A 16,427-nucleotide genomic window follows, 5' to 3' on the forward strand; every position below is an offset into this window, starting at 1 on the left:
GTATTTTTAATACTGAAAGAGCGCAGTTTGGGGTCTTACACAGAGAGGGCGCCAGTGACCTTTCACCTGAGTTTAGTTCATAGTAACAGGGTTAGTGGGGGACTATTGGATCTCACACAATATCATACAGTACTTTGCTTTTAACCAGACTCTGCATTGATACATCACTTCATCGTCATTAATCTTTACCTCATTTTTGTGTCTTTACGCCTTAGTCAGCAGATACAGATATACCGTACCCTCCTCCCCAGAGAAGTGCTAATGTATACATGGTTCCCCAAGGGATCAAACCTGTTCTGCAGAGAACTGCCATTGAGGTGAGTATAGGTAATGTATAGATATGCATTGTATAGTGTATATTACGGGTGAGTAGTGAGAGTCAGATGTGATATGATGTCTGTGACGCTGGTGTTATTAGTTCCCGTATTACATGTCCACCAGTGCAGATCTACAGAAGTCCCTACTGCCGTGTCATAAATATATCTTGACTGTTTACATATTATTTTATGTTGAACACACCTATGCAGTTATAACGACATAATTATTTTATGATATTAGACATCATTATTTAATGATCCTTCGTGCTGACATACAGATGTGTCCAGCTACTTCTTTGCCGATCGCGCTACAAACGTGCGCACGCATCGCGTCATGCGATTACCCGCAGCAGCATACGCTACGGTACGCTACGACGCGCACTGCGATCGCACCATACAATCCTATGGAGGCGCGTGTTCGATCACAGTGCTCGTATCCGCTCGCGGGTACTGCGCCTCCCGACATGGGTGGCGCGATTTGCTGCGTGCGCAGCAACGATGTAGCAGAACACATCTGTAGGCAAAAACGTCTACATATTGCTCTAAACTGGTAATCAGCAGTAAATAGCCAAAAAGACGATTACAGGGACCCGGAGCACCGGGAGGAATCCCAAATGAACGCGGGATGAACATACAAACTCCACGCAGAGTGTGATACATATGTGTTACCTACAGTGCACATAGGGGTAGGGGCAGAGGACCTGATTCAGATCCGCTCGCTAAGGCTCGATCGCTCGCTCTGAGTGATTTTCACCCATCTGCGCACGCGTATAATTCACAGTGCGCGTGCGCAAGCCATTCGTTGCGATCTGATTTTGGTAGCTCGTAAGCCACTATCAGGTCGCTGCTTTGAGTGACAGATAGCGCCGTTTGTGGGAGGTAACAGGGGAAGGTGCTTGTGAATGGGGAGTGAATGTGCGAACGCAGGTCGTGTCTGGCCACCAAAACGGCGTTTAAAGGGCATGCATAATAAGCAACGTAGCGTCATTGTACACATCACCTGCATGTATGGTAGCCAGCGCTGATTGCTGTGCTTGCGGCAGGCTAAGGGTAACCCAAGGGCTGCGAGCAGCTCCGATGGCTCAAGATGGTCCCGATTAATCCTTCATTTCCCGGAGATGACGTGTGTTGCAAGTGGCAAGGGGGCGTCTTCAGACATTTGCGAGCGCACTTTGCCGTAGATCGCTAAAACATAGTGGGCGTCCGTACGCGATGAAGTGCGAGCGCTTCATTTAAATATCCGGCCCCTTTTTGCCAGCGAGCGATCGCATCTTGCGAGCGGGTCTGAATGAGCTCCCGAGTTTGAAGCAAAGTGGGCATAAATCGCTCCTAGAAAATAGCGCACACAAACAGAGAACGTGTTTCCGACCATACACAGAGCACGAGATGCATCCTGATTGGCAGATTAAAATATCCGACTGTTTTACGCCAACTCTACTGCAAAGAAACACATAACAACTTCCGCTCGTGTTCTAACTATTTTTTAGCATACAACAAGCACATTTACTGTTACACATCAACCTGCTGAGACCTGTTACTAATACAGCAGCACCAAACCCCGTCATGCGCTGAAAACCCCCACAAAACAAACTTGCTGAGACTCACTTTCCCAAGCATCATTTATTCCCAAGTGGCGAGGAGCGAACCAGTCAGCGTTAGGGCGCATTTAAAAACAACCAATCACAAAGCGGTTCACTTGTGTCAGCAAACCGTTACCCTTATGCGAGTGCATTCGGTATGAAAAGCCGACTGCGGCAGCCCGACAAAACAGCAGAGCCCGGCAGCGGAAGCCCGATCATCCCTAAGGTAAGTATAAACTATACTAACCAACCCCCCTAACCCTAACCTTCCCCCCCAAGTGCCTAACCCTAACCTCTTCCCAAGTGCCTAACCCTAACCTCTCCCCAAGTGCCTAACCCTAACCTCCCCCCAAGTGCCTAACTCTAACCTCCCCCTTCCCCGCTGCCTAAACCTAAGTCCCCCCGGGGGTGCCTAACCCTCCCCCCCCTAGCCTAACCCTCCCGGGAGGGTGCCTAACCCTAATTCCCCCCCGGGTGCCCTAAACCTAACCCTCCCCCCCCCCCCGTGGCTGTCCACTCGCGGCGCCCGGTATCCCTTCGATCCGGATGCCGGGCACCTGTCTCCCGGCGTCGGGAAAATGTCAGCCGTCTAGATTTTAGACGCCTTATCATTTAACCCTAGGCGGGATAGAGGATTCGGGAAGCCGGCGGTCGGGATTGCGGCCGCCGGCTTCCTAAACGTATCCCATCCGAGTTTCCCAGGCGTACATCCATCTCTATCTCGGTCAGCATGTGCTCACAATTGTGTGAATACGCCCTCACTGTAACGTGTCACCCCCCCCTATCCCTCCCATTCAGGCGCAGGCTGCTTGAGAGTAAGGCGCCAGGATGACGGAAATCAGCATGGCTGTGTTCACACACTGTTGTGGTCCTGCGCAGTGCGATGTCACACGAAATGCGTTAAACCTACATTTATAGTGCTTCCACACGATATTTTCATTCACATGTAAACCTGCATAGTCTGTGTGGCGGTACAGCTGCTGATAATAATCACATAGATGTGTATAATATCACCTATCCATAGTCTTATCATGCCAGGTGGACCTATACGGTGAACGCGTGATGTTGTTGCGTCCTGCCAGGAGGCCTGACGCACGGAGGTTATTGTGATGTTGTTACATTTTATATAAGAGTTTCCCTACTCCCTCCCTAGTGGTTTTCATGACGAGCCGATGCCGGGTATTAAGCAAATCTTTTAAACGTGAGCTTTTGACCCCTCTGGCTGCAGGTTTTGGCATGGGGTCTGAGGAACCTTAAGAGCTACCAGCTGGCCAGCGTGACGTCCCCCAGCCTCATTGTGGAGTGTGGCGATGAAATGATCCAGTCTTGCGTTATTAAAAACGTCAAAAAGAACCCCAACTTTGATGTGTGCCTGCTCTTCATGGAAGTGGTAAGAGCCTTAATACAGTAAGCAGATTTCTCCCCCGACCCTCGCACGGTAAGGAAGCCCAGGTGCCTATAAAACGCTCTTGGCCGAGGTTCAGCCATTTTTTACAGGCCGATATTCCAGAGCTTGGAGAGAGCCGGCATGTGTTTCTTATATCACAAGGTAGGAGGCCTTTTATCACCCAGCACTGGGAATATTACCTCGGAGGCCTGCTGCCCAGGGCTGGAGCTGCTCTGAGTCTGAGTACATGGCCGGTGACCCTTCCTTAGTGACGGAACAGCTGCTGATAGTTATGATGGCATTGTGACTAATAATTAGACTTATTGCAATTATTATTATTAAGTAGATAAACGTAACAAAGTAGCACAAAGGGTAGCGAGGGTGTGTTTCACCCTATAATCTGGGGGTGTCAGACCGAGGACATGAACTACATGAGAATTGCAATTCACATCAGTGGCAAACGCAGGATTTCTAGAGGGGGGGTTTCCAAATGCTGGATTTTAGAGCGAGTGCCCCAGTCAATGAAGAGGGCAGAATTAGTACTTAACCAGCTTTAATAAGCGTCATACAAAGTATATTGTGTGTCGTAATTCCAGCATATACAGGACCAGAGATCACAATAAGCCATTTCATGCGGCCGTAGGGCCATCCTGTCTGAGCTGAATGTTTTTATTTTAGCAGTGGGCACCATTCTAGACTATTGGAGCAAGTCCGGGAGCCAGGAGGAGCAGTAGAAGAACCTAGCACTGCCCTAGACATATATGTACATATTAGGCTCTATAGCAGTACATCCAGTGCATGTTTTCCAGGTCTCCTAGTTGGTGTATAGGTTATTTATTACTGGCTGAACATTCAGCGCTAGTAAAATTCTATTATATTACTATTTCTACTGTGGTCATGGTGTGTGGTGGGGAGGGCGGTTTCCAGGCAGCCGGAAACCTCCCCTACGTTGGCCTATGCACATCCAGAAAGCTGTTGTTACAGATATTAACTACAATATAATAATAATGAGCAGAATTATTATACGCTATGATCTCCTGAGAATGTCTGGCTTCGTGTCTCTGTGGATCTCTTTTTGTGCCAGTTTCTGTTATTTAGGGGCATAGAAAGTAATAATCGCGGGACTGTCGTTCGCACCTGCGCCTCCATAGGAACGCATGGTGAGATCGCAGTGCGCGCCGTAGAATATGCAGGCGCGGGGAATCGCATGTCGAGATGCGTGCGCACGTTTGTGGCGCGATCAGGCACCATGTATCTGTATTTTCATCTGTAATGAAATTATCCCCGCTATTTGCCAAGCGAAACTTGCAGGGACAGCGGTAGCGATAACGGCTCTCTCTGCGAGTTGCATCCCCGGCATTTTGGAGAAGTGTTCCACATTTGTGAAAGACCCTTCCGGGGGAATCTGACGCTGCGCGTCCCACAGTGCCAGCCTGTGCTGCCAGGCGGAGGCCCCTATTGTGTCTGCCACAGTTTCATGTAAATATATGAACGTTGCAGATATTTGTGCAGTGAATGGTCCAAGATACGGCAGTGTTACTGAATAATGCCTTACTAATGCTGACATTATCCAGGCAGGCGTAAGTCATGTCCCTTTGAATCTATCTCGAGGGCATTTTTTTGGGCAGTGTTCAGGAGAGAGAGATACGTGGGCTGGCATAGGTGATTGTCGAGGGGTGGGAAGGAGCCTCCTTATTTCTGTCCTCTATAAGATAAAATGATGTCACACAGCCAGACGTTATTACATATATGCTCTACAGGTCTCCTGGCAATAAAACGTTTAGTGTAATTCTCACACTCCGCTCCCTCTCAGGTCTGCTGGACTTAGGGGAGATGGATCAAATGTTCTGAAGAGGACAGATGGAGAACTTGCAGATAACAACCAATCAGCTTCTACCTATCATTTTATAGAATGTACTGGATAAATGATAGCTAGAAGCTGATTGGTTGCCACTTGTGCTCAGAAAGAAGGTTTGACAGCTTCCCCCATATGGACCGAGCTCTGGAAGCTAAAACTTTCCAGAGTTTGTATCCCATGTATGGATGATGTTTCCTAATGGATGCCTATGGGCTTCTTACCTCATAATACCCTGAGAGGGGTCCAATAGCATCCCCCCAGTGGTCCCCATGGGTCGCGCATACACAGAAGGACTCCTGGTTTATAAGGAATCAGTTTATCTGTGTAATAAAAAGTCTGACACACCACAAACTCCTCGTACATCATACTGGTACTCCCAGGTACATTATTATTTTAGTTACTTTATATTTGTCACCTATGTGTGATTTTCTGGAAATAATTTCCTAATATCAAGGGCGTTAGTAATAAAACAAACGTTTAATTACATTGCAGCATAATATCCTCCAGCGCTGTGTAATCAGCGGAAAAAACATATAGAGCATACACGTAACAATAGAATACCAAACAATGCATCAGAATGGGAGAGGGTCTCGTTCCCCCGGAGCTTACACTGCAGATGAGTTGAAGGGAATGAGCCAGAAGGTGGAAGTGGTAGTTTTGTGATCCGTGTGTAGTAACGGTGATTGTACCGGTCACCGGAATAAGGTGCGTTGAGAAGCAGGAACTGCTCAGGAGGTAACACAGATGCGAGTACGTAGCGGGACTATTGTAAATGAAGTGTAAGTAAGTTGTAATATGCAAGGAAATTTTGTTAATCTATAAACTAAAGGCAATAACAAGCTATTCAGGGAACCTCAGACACTGTCCTATAGTGATGTGTTTTAAGGCTACAAACTTTGAAGGTTAGATGTTAGTATGATTTATTGATGGAAGTGATGTGTTCCAGAATAGTTCTGAGAGGAGATGGTAAGGGAGGATGATAGGCATAGGCCACTGGCAGCTGCTGAGTGTGGGTAGAGTGGTCTGTAGGGAGAAGAGATGAGGAGATGGTAAGGGAGGATGATGGGCATAGGCCACTGGCAGCTGCTGAGTGTGGGTAGAGTGGTCTTTAGGGAGAAGAGATGAGATGGTAAGGGAGGATGAGGGGCATAGGCCACTGGCAGCTGCTGAGTGTGGGTAGAGTGGTCTGTAGGGAGAAGAGATGAGGAGATGGTAAGGGAGGATGATGGGCATAGGCCACTGTCAGCTGCTGAGTGTGGGTAGAGTGGTCTGTAGGGAGAAGAGATGAGATGGTAAGGGAGGATGATGGGCATAGGCCACTGGCAGCTGCTGAGTGTGGGTAGAGTGGTCTGTAAGGGGGGAGGGAAGAAGAGGGGGAGATGGTAAGGGAGGTTGATGGGCATAGGCCACTGGCAGCTGCTGAGTGTGGGTAGAGTGGTCTGTAGGGAGAAGAGATGAGGAGATGATAAGGGAGGATGATGGGCATAGGCCACTGTCAGCTGCTGAGTGTGGGTAGAGTGGTCTGTAGGGAGAAGAGATGAGATGGTAAGGGAGAATGATGGGCATAGGCCACTGGCAGCTGCTGAGTGTGGGTAGAGTGGTCTGTAGGGAGAAGAGATGAGATGGTAAGGGAGGATGAGGGGCATAGGCCACTGGCAGCTGCTGAGTGTGGGTAGAGTGGTCTGTAGGGAGAAGAGAAGAGATGAGGAGGTGGTAAAGGAGGATGATAGACATAGGCCACTGGCAGCTGCTGAGTGTGGGTAGAGTGGTCTGTAAGGGGGGAGGGAAGAAGAGGGGGAGATGGTAAGGGAGGTTGATGGGCATAGGCCACTGACAGCTGCTGAGTGTGGTAGAGTGGTCTGTAGGGATAAGAGAAGAGATGAGGAGATGGTAAAGGAGGATGATAGACATAGGCCACTGGCAGCTGCTGAGTGTGGGTAGAGTGGTCTGTAGGGATAAGAGAAGAGATGAGGAGATGGTAAAGGAGGATGATAGACATAGGCCACTGGCAGCTGCTGAGTATGGGTAGAGTGGTCTGTAGGTATAAGAGAAGAGATGAGGAGATGGTAAGTGAGGATGATAGACATAGGCCACTGGTAGCTGCTGAGTGTGGGTAGAGTGGTCTGAAGGGATAGCAAGAGATGAGGAGGTGGTAAGTGAGGATGATAGGCATAGGCCACTGGCAGCTGCTGAGTGTGGGTAGAGTGGTCTGTAGGGATAAGAGAAGAGATGAGGAGATGGTAAAGGAGGATGATAGACATAGGCCACTGGCAGCTGCTGAGTGTGGGTAGAGTGGTCTGTAGGGATAAGAGAAGAGATGAGGAGATGGTAAAGGAGGATGATAGACATAGGCCACTGGCAGCTGCTGAGTATGGGTAGAGTGGTCTGTAAGGGGGGAGGGAAGAAGAGGGGGAGATGGTAAGGGAGGTTGATGGGCATAGGCCACTGACAGCTGCTGAGTGTGGTAGAGTGGTCTGTAGGGATAAGAGAAGAGATGAGGAGATGGTAAAGGAGGATGATAGACATAGGCCACTGGCAGCTGCTGAGTGTGGGTAGAGTGGTCTGTAGGGATAAGAGAAGAGATGAGGAGATGGTAAAGGAGGATGATAGACATAGGCCACTGGCAGCTGCTGAGTATGGGTAGAGTGGTCTGTAGGTATAAGAGAAGAGATGAGGAGATGGTAAGTGAGGATGATAGACATAGGCCACTGGTAGCTGCTGAGTGTGGGTAGAGTGGTCTGAAGGGATAGCAAGAGATGAGGAGGTGGTAAGTGAGGATGATAGGCATAGGCCACTGGCAGCTGCTGAGTGTGGGTAGAGTGGTCTGTAGGGATAAGAGAAGAGATGAGGAGGTGGTAAAGGAGGATGATAGATATAGGCCACTGGCAGCTGCTGAGTGTGGGTAGAGTGGTCTGTAGGGATAAGAGAAGAGATGAGGAGGTGGTAAGGGAGGATGATAGACATATGCCACTGGCAGCTGCTGAGTGTGGGTAGAGTGGTCTGTAGGGAGAAGAGATGAGGAGATGGTAAGGGAGGATGATAGGCATAGGCCACTGGCAGCTGCTGAGTGTGGGTAGAGTGGTCTGTAGGGATAAGAGAAGAGATGAGGAGGTGGTAAAGGAGGATGATAGATATAGGCCACTGGCAGCTGTTGAGTGTGGGTAGAGTGGTCTGTAGGGATAAGAGATGAGGAGGTGGTAAAGGAGGATGATAGATATAGGCCACTAGCAGCTGCTGAGTGTGGGTACAGTGGTCTGTAGGGATAAGAGAAGAGATGAGGAGGTGGTAAGAGAGGATGATGGGCATAGGCCACTGGCAGCTTCTGAGTGTGGGTAGAGTGGTCTGTAGGTATAAGAGAAGAGATGAGGAGGTGGTAAGGGAGGATGATAGGCATAGGCCACTGGCAGCTGTTGAGTGTGGGTAGTGTGGTCTGTAGGGATAAGAGAAGAAATGAGCTGTTGGTAAGGGAGGATTATAGGCATAGGCCACTGGCAGCTGCTGAGTGTGGGTAGAGTGGTCTGTAAGGATAAGAGAAGATGGTAAGAGAAGATGATAGACATGGGCCAATGGCAGCTTCTGAGTGTGGGTAGAGTGGTCTGTAGGTATAAGAGAAGAGATGAGGAGATGGTAAAGGAGGATGATAGGCATAGGCCACTGGCAGCTGCTGAGTGTGGGTAGAGTGTTCTGTAGGGATAAGAGAAGAGATGAGATGGTAAAGGAGGATGATAGGCATAGGCCACTGGCAGCTTCTGAGTGTGGGTAGAGTGGTCTGTAGGTATAAGAGAAGAGATGAGGAGATGGTAAGGGGGAATGATGGGCATAGGCCACTGGCAGCTGCTGAGTGTGGGTAGAGTGGTCTGTAGGGATAAGTGAAGAGATGAGGAGGTGGTAAGGGAGGATGATAGGCATAGGCCACTGGCAGCTGCTGAGTGTGGGTAGAGTGGTCTGTAGGGATAAGAGAAGAGATGAGCAGATGGTAAGGGAGGATGATAGGCATAGGCCACTGACAGCTGCTGAGTGTGGGTAGAGTGGTCTGTAGGGAGAAGAGATGAGGAGATGGTAAGGGAGGATGATAGGCATAGGCCACTGGCAGCTGCTGAGAGTGGGTAGAGTGGTCTGTAGGTATAAGAGAAGAGATGCGGGTAGGTGAGGGCATTGTGGAGGGCTTTTTTCATGGGAACCTCATTTTCACTTGTTTTTTGGAAGAAACCAATGATGAGTAATATAGTTGAATATAATTCCATCACAGTGGGCTTTGGAGTGAGACATTAGTAATTGGCACCATGGTTGTTATCTTTATGCAAACTCTTAACGTGACCTGTACAATTTGCCGCAGCTGTAAGTACTCTGAGACGCTAATCGTTATCTATATTTCATGTTCAGAGACTGCCCAGAGAAGACCTGTACTGTCCTCCCATCATTGTAAAGGTGATTGACAATCGGCAGTTTGGACGGAAGCCTGTAGTGGGACAATGCACCATCAACTCCCTGGAGGAATTTTACTGGGACCCCAATGCAGAAGATACAGCTGTGGAGGAAGGAATGGCAGGTACACAGTTACGCTTTACCAGCTGTTACATCTCATGACCCACTATGTACACGGTGCTGTACAGGAGGACTCCGTGCTCCTGCCTGATCACTGAAAGGCATCAGTGCCCAATGCCACCGCCTCCTTATCACAATATCATCGTGCTGTAGGTATTGCCGTCCATGAACTGTCCTATATAGAACGAATCCCTATTTGTGCATGGCTTGCAGGGATTGGTCTCCTGATCAGAGTCAGGGGTTAGTTTTGTGGCCTCTCCCACTGCCACATTAACGTGGGCTCACTTAGGGGCCCATTTATTAAGGATTGCATTTTGCAATGCAATCAGGGCATGCAGTATCGCCCATGATCGCATTGCAAAATGCGATCATACCGGCCAAATGTATGACCCGGCACATGCAGGGAGACGGGCTCCGAAAAGAGCCCGTCCCTGCGATGTGGCTGGAGCGCATTCCGGGCTGCTGCGCATGCGCAGTCCCGAGGACTGCACATGAGCGGCGCCCATTGCCGGCGGAAGGATCTGGAAGATCCCTCCGCCGGCTGAAATGCGGTGAGTGCCCATAGACCACAGCGGCTAACGCTATCTTCAGATAGCGTTAGCTGCTGGGGTCAATATTGGGAATGCTTCGCATTCCCGATATTGATACATTTGGCAGCATCGCGTCCCCCATAGAAACCTATGGGGGAGGCGGCTGCCGGCGGCAATGGAGGGATCGCAGCAGGTATCGGAGATAGTTGCTGCGGTCCCTCTTCATACATTTGGGGGATACTTAGTATTTGAGGTAAACCCCCGAAAACAGGTGTTTTCGGGGAATTTACCTCAAATGCACGTTGATAAATGGGCCCCTTATTACGAAGACCTCGACAAACTGCCTCCGCACCAAGGACCTGATTTAGACCCGCTCGCTAGATGCGATCACTCTCCCACAGTGTATGCAAATTCGGCTAAGTGATGGCATTACAGGCGCTTCCTCGGAAAGGCATAAGCACGCCCACTTTGTTTTGGTCGAGCGATCACTTTGTCTCTATAGACGCCCTTTAGCTTATGTAGAGACGCCCACTAGCGCACGTCATCTCCAGGAAGTGTATTAAAACATTGATACATCGGGGACCATCGGAAGCGATCGCAGCACTTGTGGTTGCCTTACCCTACCGCAAGCATTGCGATGACTTCAGTGTAAATAACAGGCAGGTGACGTGTACTATGACGTTGGCTGTAAATTATGCACGCCTCTGAAACAGCGTTGAAACTCTCAGGCACGCCTGCGTTCGCACCTCCACACCCCCGTTATTAGAGTCCTGCCCCTGTTACCACCCACAAATGGCCTCTCCTGACACTCATTTCACTGGGCTGTCGTTGCTTGGCGAGCGAGCGGATTCCGATCGCTCCGAGTAGTTCGGACGCGTGCAGAACGAAGCGTACGCATTCGTGGTCGGTTAACATCGGCCGCGTACAAGCGAGCGGCCGCTTGCGACCGGGTCTGATTGAGCTCCCAAGCTCACAATGCTACTAGCACATGCAAGAACCCCACCCTACGTATGTCACCTTTCCTTCTGAAACCACACAGGTCACTGAGAAGCTGCTGCTGTCTGTCCAGTGTAGTAACAGTAATGTGTCAGCAGAACGCTTAGTGGGATTGGGGCTTATTCTGATCTGTTAGCGGGGGTAACTTTGCACTGGGCAAACCGTGCTGCAATGTGTGGGGGGGGGGGGATACATTTATTATGTTTGCATGCAGGGTAAATACCGGCTGCTTGTGCATGTAACTCACACATGCTGGCGGTCAGCTAGGCCACGCCCCTCCCTCCGCTGTATCTCTCTGCACAGTGTAAACCTGCCCCGCCGGCAGTGCTGGTTTCGCCAAGGTGTAAAGTTGCTCTAGTTTTTTTTTTGTGCTTTGCTTCCAATTCTGAATCGTCCCCATAGTGTCATAGAATTGGGAATAAAATAATACTTTCAAGTGTTTGCAGCCCAGGAGAGAATGGGTTTTAGATTCTGCTACCGTAACAGGAAGATTTGTGCGGAGGCCAAGCGTGGCCCTGGATCGTGATGGTGGTTTAGAATTTTTAAGGGTGATTGCCCTTCTGTTGTTGGCAAAGCCGCCCTGTGCAGCTGCCGTTGTCACCCAAAATAGGGTCACGTAGGGAAACTGTTGGACCTCAATTCTGAGCTACAGTAGGGAGGGGGGTCAGAGGTCATTTACAAAATGCTAAAGCTGAGATTGGACCCAGTTTTGTGGATGTTACTGGTGTGTGAGTAAGAAACCTGGGAAATAGATCTGTAAACTAGCGACAGATAGGTTCCGAAGCGGAACCTGTGAGGTATTAGTCCAGATACCTGAGTGCTGGGAATCCCTGACTGTGTATGACCTAGAAGTGGGATCTCAGTAATGGTGAGTGCACAGTAATACAGTAATAGGAGGGCAGACTTGTGTGTAACAGAGAAGATGTGATCCCGGTAGCTGACACCTCTCGCTCCCCCCCCCCCCCCCCACCCAATCTCTAACGTGTTTCATACATGGAAGGTGACATGTGACGCGAGGTCTTTGCCACTGCGATGGATTCCTCCGAGCTCTGGCACGCTGTACTCTGAAAGCTTTATCTTTACCTTGGTGCTGCGCCAGGATTTACAAGTCTGGACACCCCGTTTTCTTTATCCTGGCAGGCGTGGTTTTTTTTTTTTTAATTTTTAATGTAACACTCAGCTCGCCGCCGTCCCCACTGTGAGAATAATTGGTGTTTCTTTTGAATTCAAATAATACTGTGTTTTCAAAGAGTTTTTTTTTTTTCCCCCCTCTGGATGGAAATATTACTAGTAGAGGTGTGTTTTCCTTACGCCCGCAGCGGCTCGTCTCATTAACACGTCAGGCCCCAGACTTACCAATAAGCCATGTGGGTATTGAGGGTGTCTGTCTATTAAATAGGACATCCCATAACACAGAGCTGCCATTACCTGGCTGGTTTAATGATAATTTCCATCGCAGATCTCCGGGATTTAGGAACCAGAGTTATCCTGGATCTCTGCTCCCTGGCAAGTCACAATATACACACAATATACACACAATATACACACAATATTACAGATTGCAGCATTTTCAATAGTGTGATGTTCTCCTTCTGTAGGTCGCATACAGCGTAATGATGAACATAAGTCCCGTACTGTATAGGGAAGAGTGTCCCTGTCTGATTTTACACAGGTCATAGACCTTTAATGCTGATATATAGGTGGTAGAGGAGTCTGGTTCGGTGATCTGTCATTGAGGGTCATTTATGCATTTGTCTTTGTACAAATGTACTGTACCTAATTGTCCACCCGGTGCTTAACGATGAGCCCGCCGGCATTCTGTGTAATCAGTCTGTGCACGTTCAGTCTCTGTCTGTGCCCGTTATACGTGACGCGGCACAGGAGCTGTCTGTTATTACTTTCTACAACACCTGCGCAGATTTGTATATTTGCAGTGTGTCACGTTGGGTACACACTAAACGACGTGTGTACCCAGCGATGCGACACATGATCCCCCCCCGCCGACAGGCCGACATATCAGGCTGTCTGTACACACTTGACAATCTGGTGCCCGACCGCCGGATATGCACAGCGCTGCATGGGGTCGTCAGCCGCATCGCCTGATTGGACTGCATGTACAAAAGATCAGACGATGTGACTGACGAGCGCACAGGAGCGCGCACTACACGATGTAGTGCATACACACTGCAGGATTTGGTCGTTCCAATGCGTTGGAATCGGCAAAGTCGTTGATGCTATCATGTAGGGGCCTTAATTTTGCGCTGATTCAGGGCCTGATTCAGTAAGGATCGCTATTGCTATCGCAGCTCCGTAATCGCACGCAGGTCTGCTGCGAAAATATGCTAATGATTGCAATGGCACTGCCAGCTTAGAGACGCCCACTGCCGCTATCTCACATCCGTAATACCTTGCAGTCCTGCGTATACATCGGTTACATCGAGTAACATCGGCCCCTCGCGCAGAATTACAGCAGCCCTGACCTTACTTAGAAATTGCTAACCTCGCTGTACGCAGTGAGTACACAGGCTGCGTATGCCGTCGCACTGGCTAATTCATGCACGTCCGGCGTTCAAGCGGTCAGGCGCACCTGCGGTGATCCGCTTACCCCCTTGTCACCACCCCCAAATGCTCACTGCCTGGCAATCGCTCTACGATGGCTCTGCGTGGTCTGCTTGATCGCAGTGGTGCCTTTGCGCAAGCGCACTGCGATGCGTACGCAAGCGCAGTACGCAACAAACGGCCAACTGCAAAGGCTGTTTCAGTTGCGATCCTTATTGGATCCGGCCCTTAGTACATTGCAGAACGACAGATCCTGTCCTCCGCCCTGATGGCTGCAGCTCAGAGCAGTTCCGTTTCCCAGCGATGCCGGGTACACACATGTTACACTGTACTATAAATCACATCTGCTTCACATAATAAAACAATTAGTGAAAACTTCTATATAAAATGTGTTAAATATACTTCACTGCAGCAAAAGGTGTTATCCCGCAGGTAATCAATATATATCGCCAGGCTGGTCTTATAACGCTCTCCTGTTGGCAGCTTATTTCACCATCATTCTTATATGTAAACGCTTAGCCAGGAATATGAATTTTAATGTAGTGTGCAAAATTCTATAAATATCTCACCATGTGGTTTATTTCATTATTTGGAAAAAGGTACCGTTCTGGTTTTGCCGTTTCACAGAGTGACCAATCAGACCTTCGCTTACATAAACTGACGTGTACAGCCATGGCCAAAGGTTTTGAGAATGACACAAATATTGGTTTTCAGAAAGTCTGCTGCTTCAGTGTTTTTAGACCTGTTTGTCAGATGTTACTATGGTATACTGAGGTAACATTACAGCATTACATAAGTGTCAGATGTTACTATGGTATACTGAGGTAACAATACAGCATTTCATAAGTGTCAGATGTTACTATGGTATACTGAGGTAACATTACAGCATTACATTAGTGCCAGATGTTACTATGATATACTGAGGTAACATCACAGCATTTCATAAGTGTCAAATGTTACAATGGTATACTGAGGTAACATCACAGCATTACATAAGTGTCAGATGTTACTATGCTATACTGAAGTAACAATACAGCATTTTATAAGTGTCAGATGTTACTATGGTATACTGAGGTAACATCACAGCATTATATAAGTGTCAGATGTTACTATGGTATACTGAGGTAACATCACAGCATTTCATAAGTGTCAGATGTTACTATGGTATACTGAGGTAACATTACAGCATTACATAAGTGCCAGATGTTACTATGGTATACTGAGGTAACATCACAGCATTTCATAAGTGTCAAATGTTACAATGGTATACTGAGGTAACATTACAGCATTACATAAGTGCCAGATGTTACTATGATATACTGAAGTAACATTACAGGCATTTCATAAGTGTCAGAGGCTTTTATTGACAATTACATTAAGTTTATGCAAAGAGTCAATATTTGCAGTGTTGACCCTTCTTTTTCAAGACTCACAATTTTGCCAAAGAACACAGCCATGAATAAAGAATGGTACCAAAACATCCTCCAAGAGCAACTTCTCCCAACCATCCAAGAACAGTTTGGTGATGAACAATGCCTTTTCCAGCATGATGGCACACCTTGCCATAAGGCAAAACTGATAACTAAGTGGCTCGGGGAACAAAACATCTAAATTTTGAGTCCATGTCCAGGAAACTCCCCAGACCTTAATCCCATGGAGAACTTGTGGTCAATCCTCAAGAGGTGGGTGGACAAACAAAACCCCGCAAAATCTGACAAACTCCAAGAATTGATTAGACAAGAATGGGCGTCCATCAGTCAGTATGTGGCCCAGAAGTTGAGTGACAGCATGCCAGGGCGAATTGCAGAGGTCTTGAAAAAGAAGGGTCAACACTGCAAATATTGACTCTTTGCATAAACTTAATGTAATTGTCAATAAAAGCCTCTGACACTTATGTAATGCTGTAATGTTACCTCAGTATACCATAGTAACATCTGACACTTATGTAATGCCGTAATGTTACCTCAGTATACCATAGTAACATCTGACACTTATATAATGCTGTAATGTTACCTCAGTATACCATAGTAACATCTGACACTTATATAATGCTGTAATGTTACCTCAGTATACCATAGTAATATCTGACACTTATGTAATGCTGTAATGTTACCTCAGTATACCATAGTAACATCTGACACTTATGTAATGCTGTAATGTTACCTCAGTATACCATAGTAACATCTGACACTTATATAATGCTGTAATGTTACCTCAGTATACCATAGTAACATCTGAAACTTATGAAATGCTTGTAATGTTACCTCAGTATACCATAGTAACATCTGACACTTATATAATGCTGTAATGTTACCTCAGTATACCATAGTAACATCTGACACTTATGTAATGCTGTAATATTACTTCAGTATACCATAGTAACATCTGACACTTATGAAATGCCTGTAATGTTACCTCAGTATACCATACTAACATCTGACACTTATGTCATGCTGTAATGTTACCTCAGTATACAAAAGTAACATCTGACACTTATGAAATGCCTGTAAAGTTACCTCAGTATACCATAGTAACATCTGACACTTATGTAATGCTGTAATGTTACCTCAGTATACCATAGTAACATCTGACACTTATGTAATGCTGTAATGTTACCTCAGTATACCATAGTAACATCTGACACTTATGTAATGC

The 16,427-nt window shown here is 47.6% G+C and overlaps 1 protein-coding gene across 1 annotated transcript in view; it reads left to right on the top strand.

Annotated features, from left to right (window-relative positions):
- Positions 1–16,427, top strand: part of DYSF (dysferlin) — a 705,898-nt gene that overhangs the window by 521,680 nt on the left and 167,791 nt on the right. The window contains exons 37-39 of the mRNA XM_088447021.1: positions 216–317; positions 3,126–3,287; positions 9,526–9,691. Coding sequence (XP_088303147.1) covers positions 216–317; positions 3,126–3,287; positions 9,526–9,691 — 430 coding nt within the window. The remainder of the gene's footprint in view (positions 1–215; positions 318–3,125; positions 3,288–9,525; positions 9,692–16,427) is intronic.

The sequence above is a fragment of the Taudactylus pleione genome, unplaced genomic scaffold (assembly GCF_031769625.1).
Source record: "Taudactylus pleione unplaced genomic scaffold, aTauple2 ptg000410l, whole genome shotgun sequence".
Classification (NCBI taxonomy): domain Eukaryota; kingdom Metazoa; phylum Chordata; class Amphibia; order Anura; family Myobatrachidae; genus Taudactylus; species Taudactylus pleione.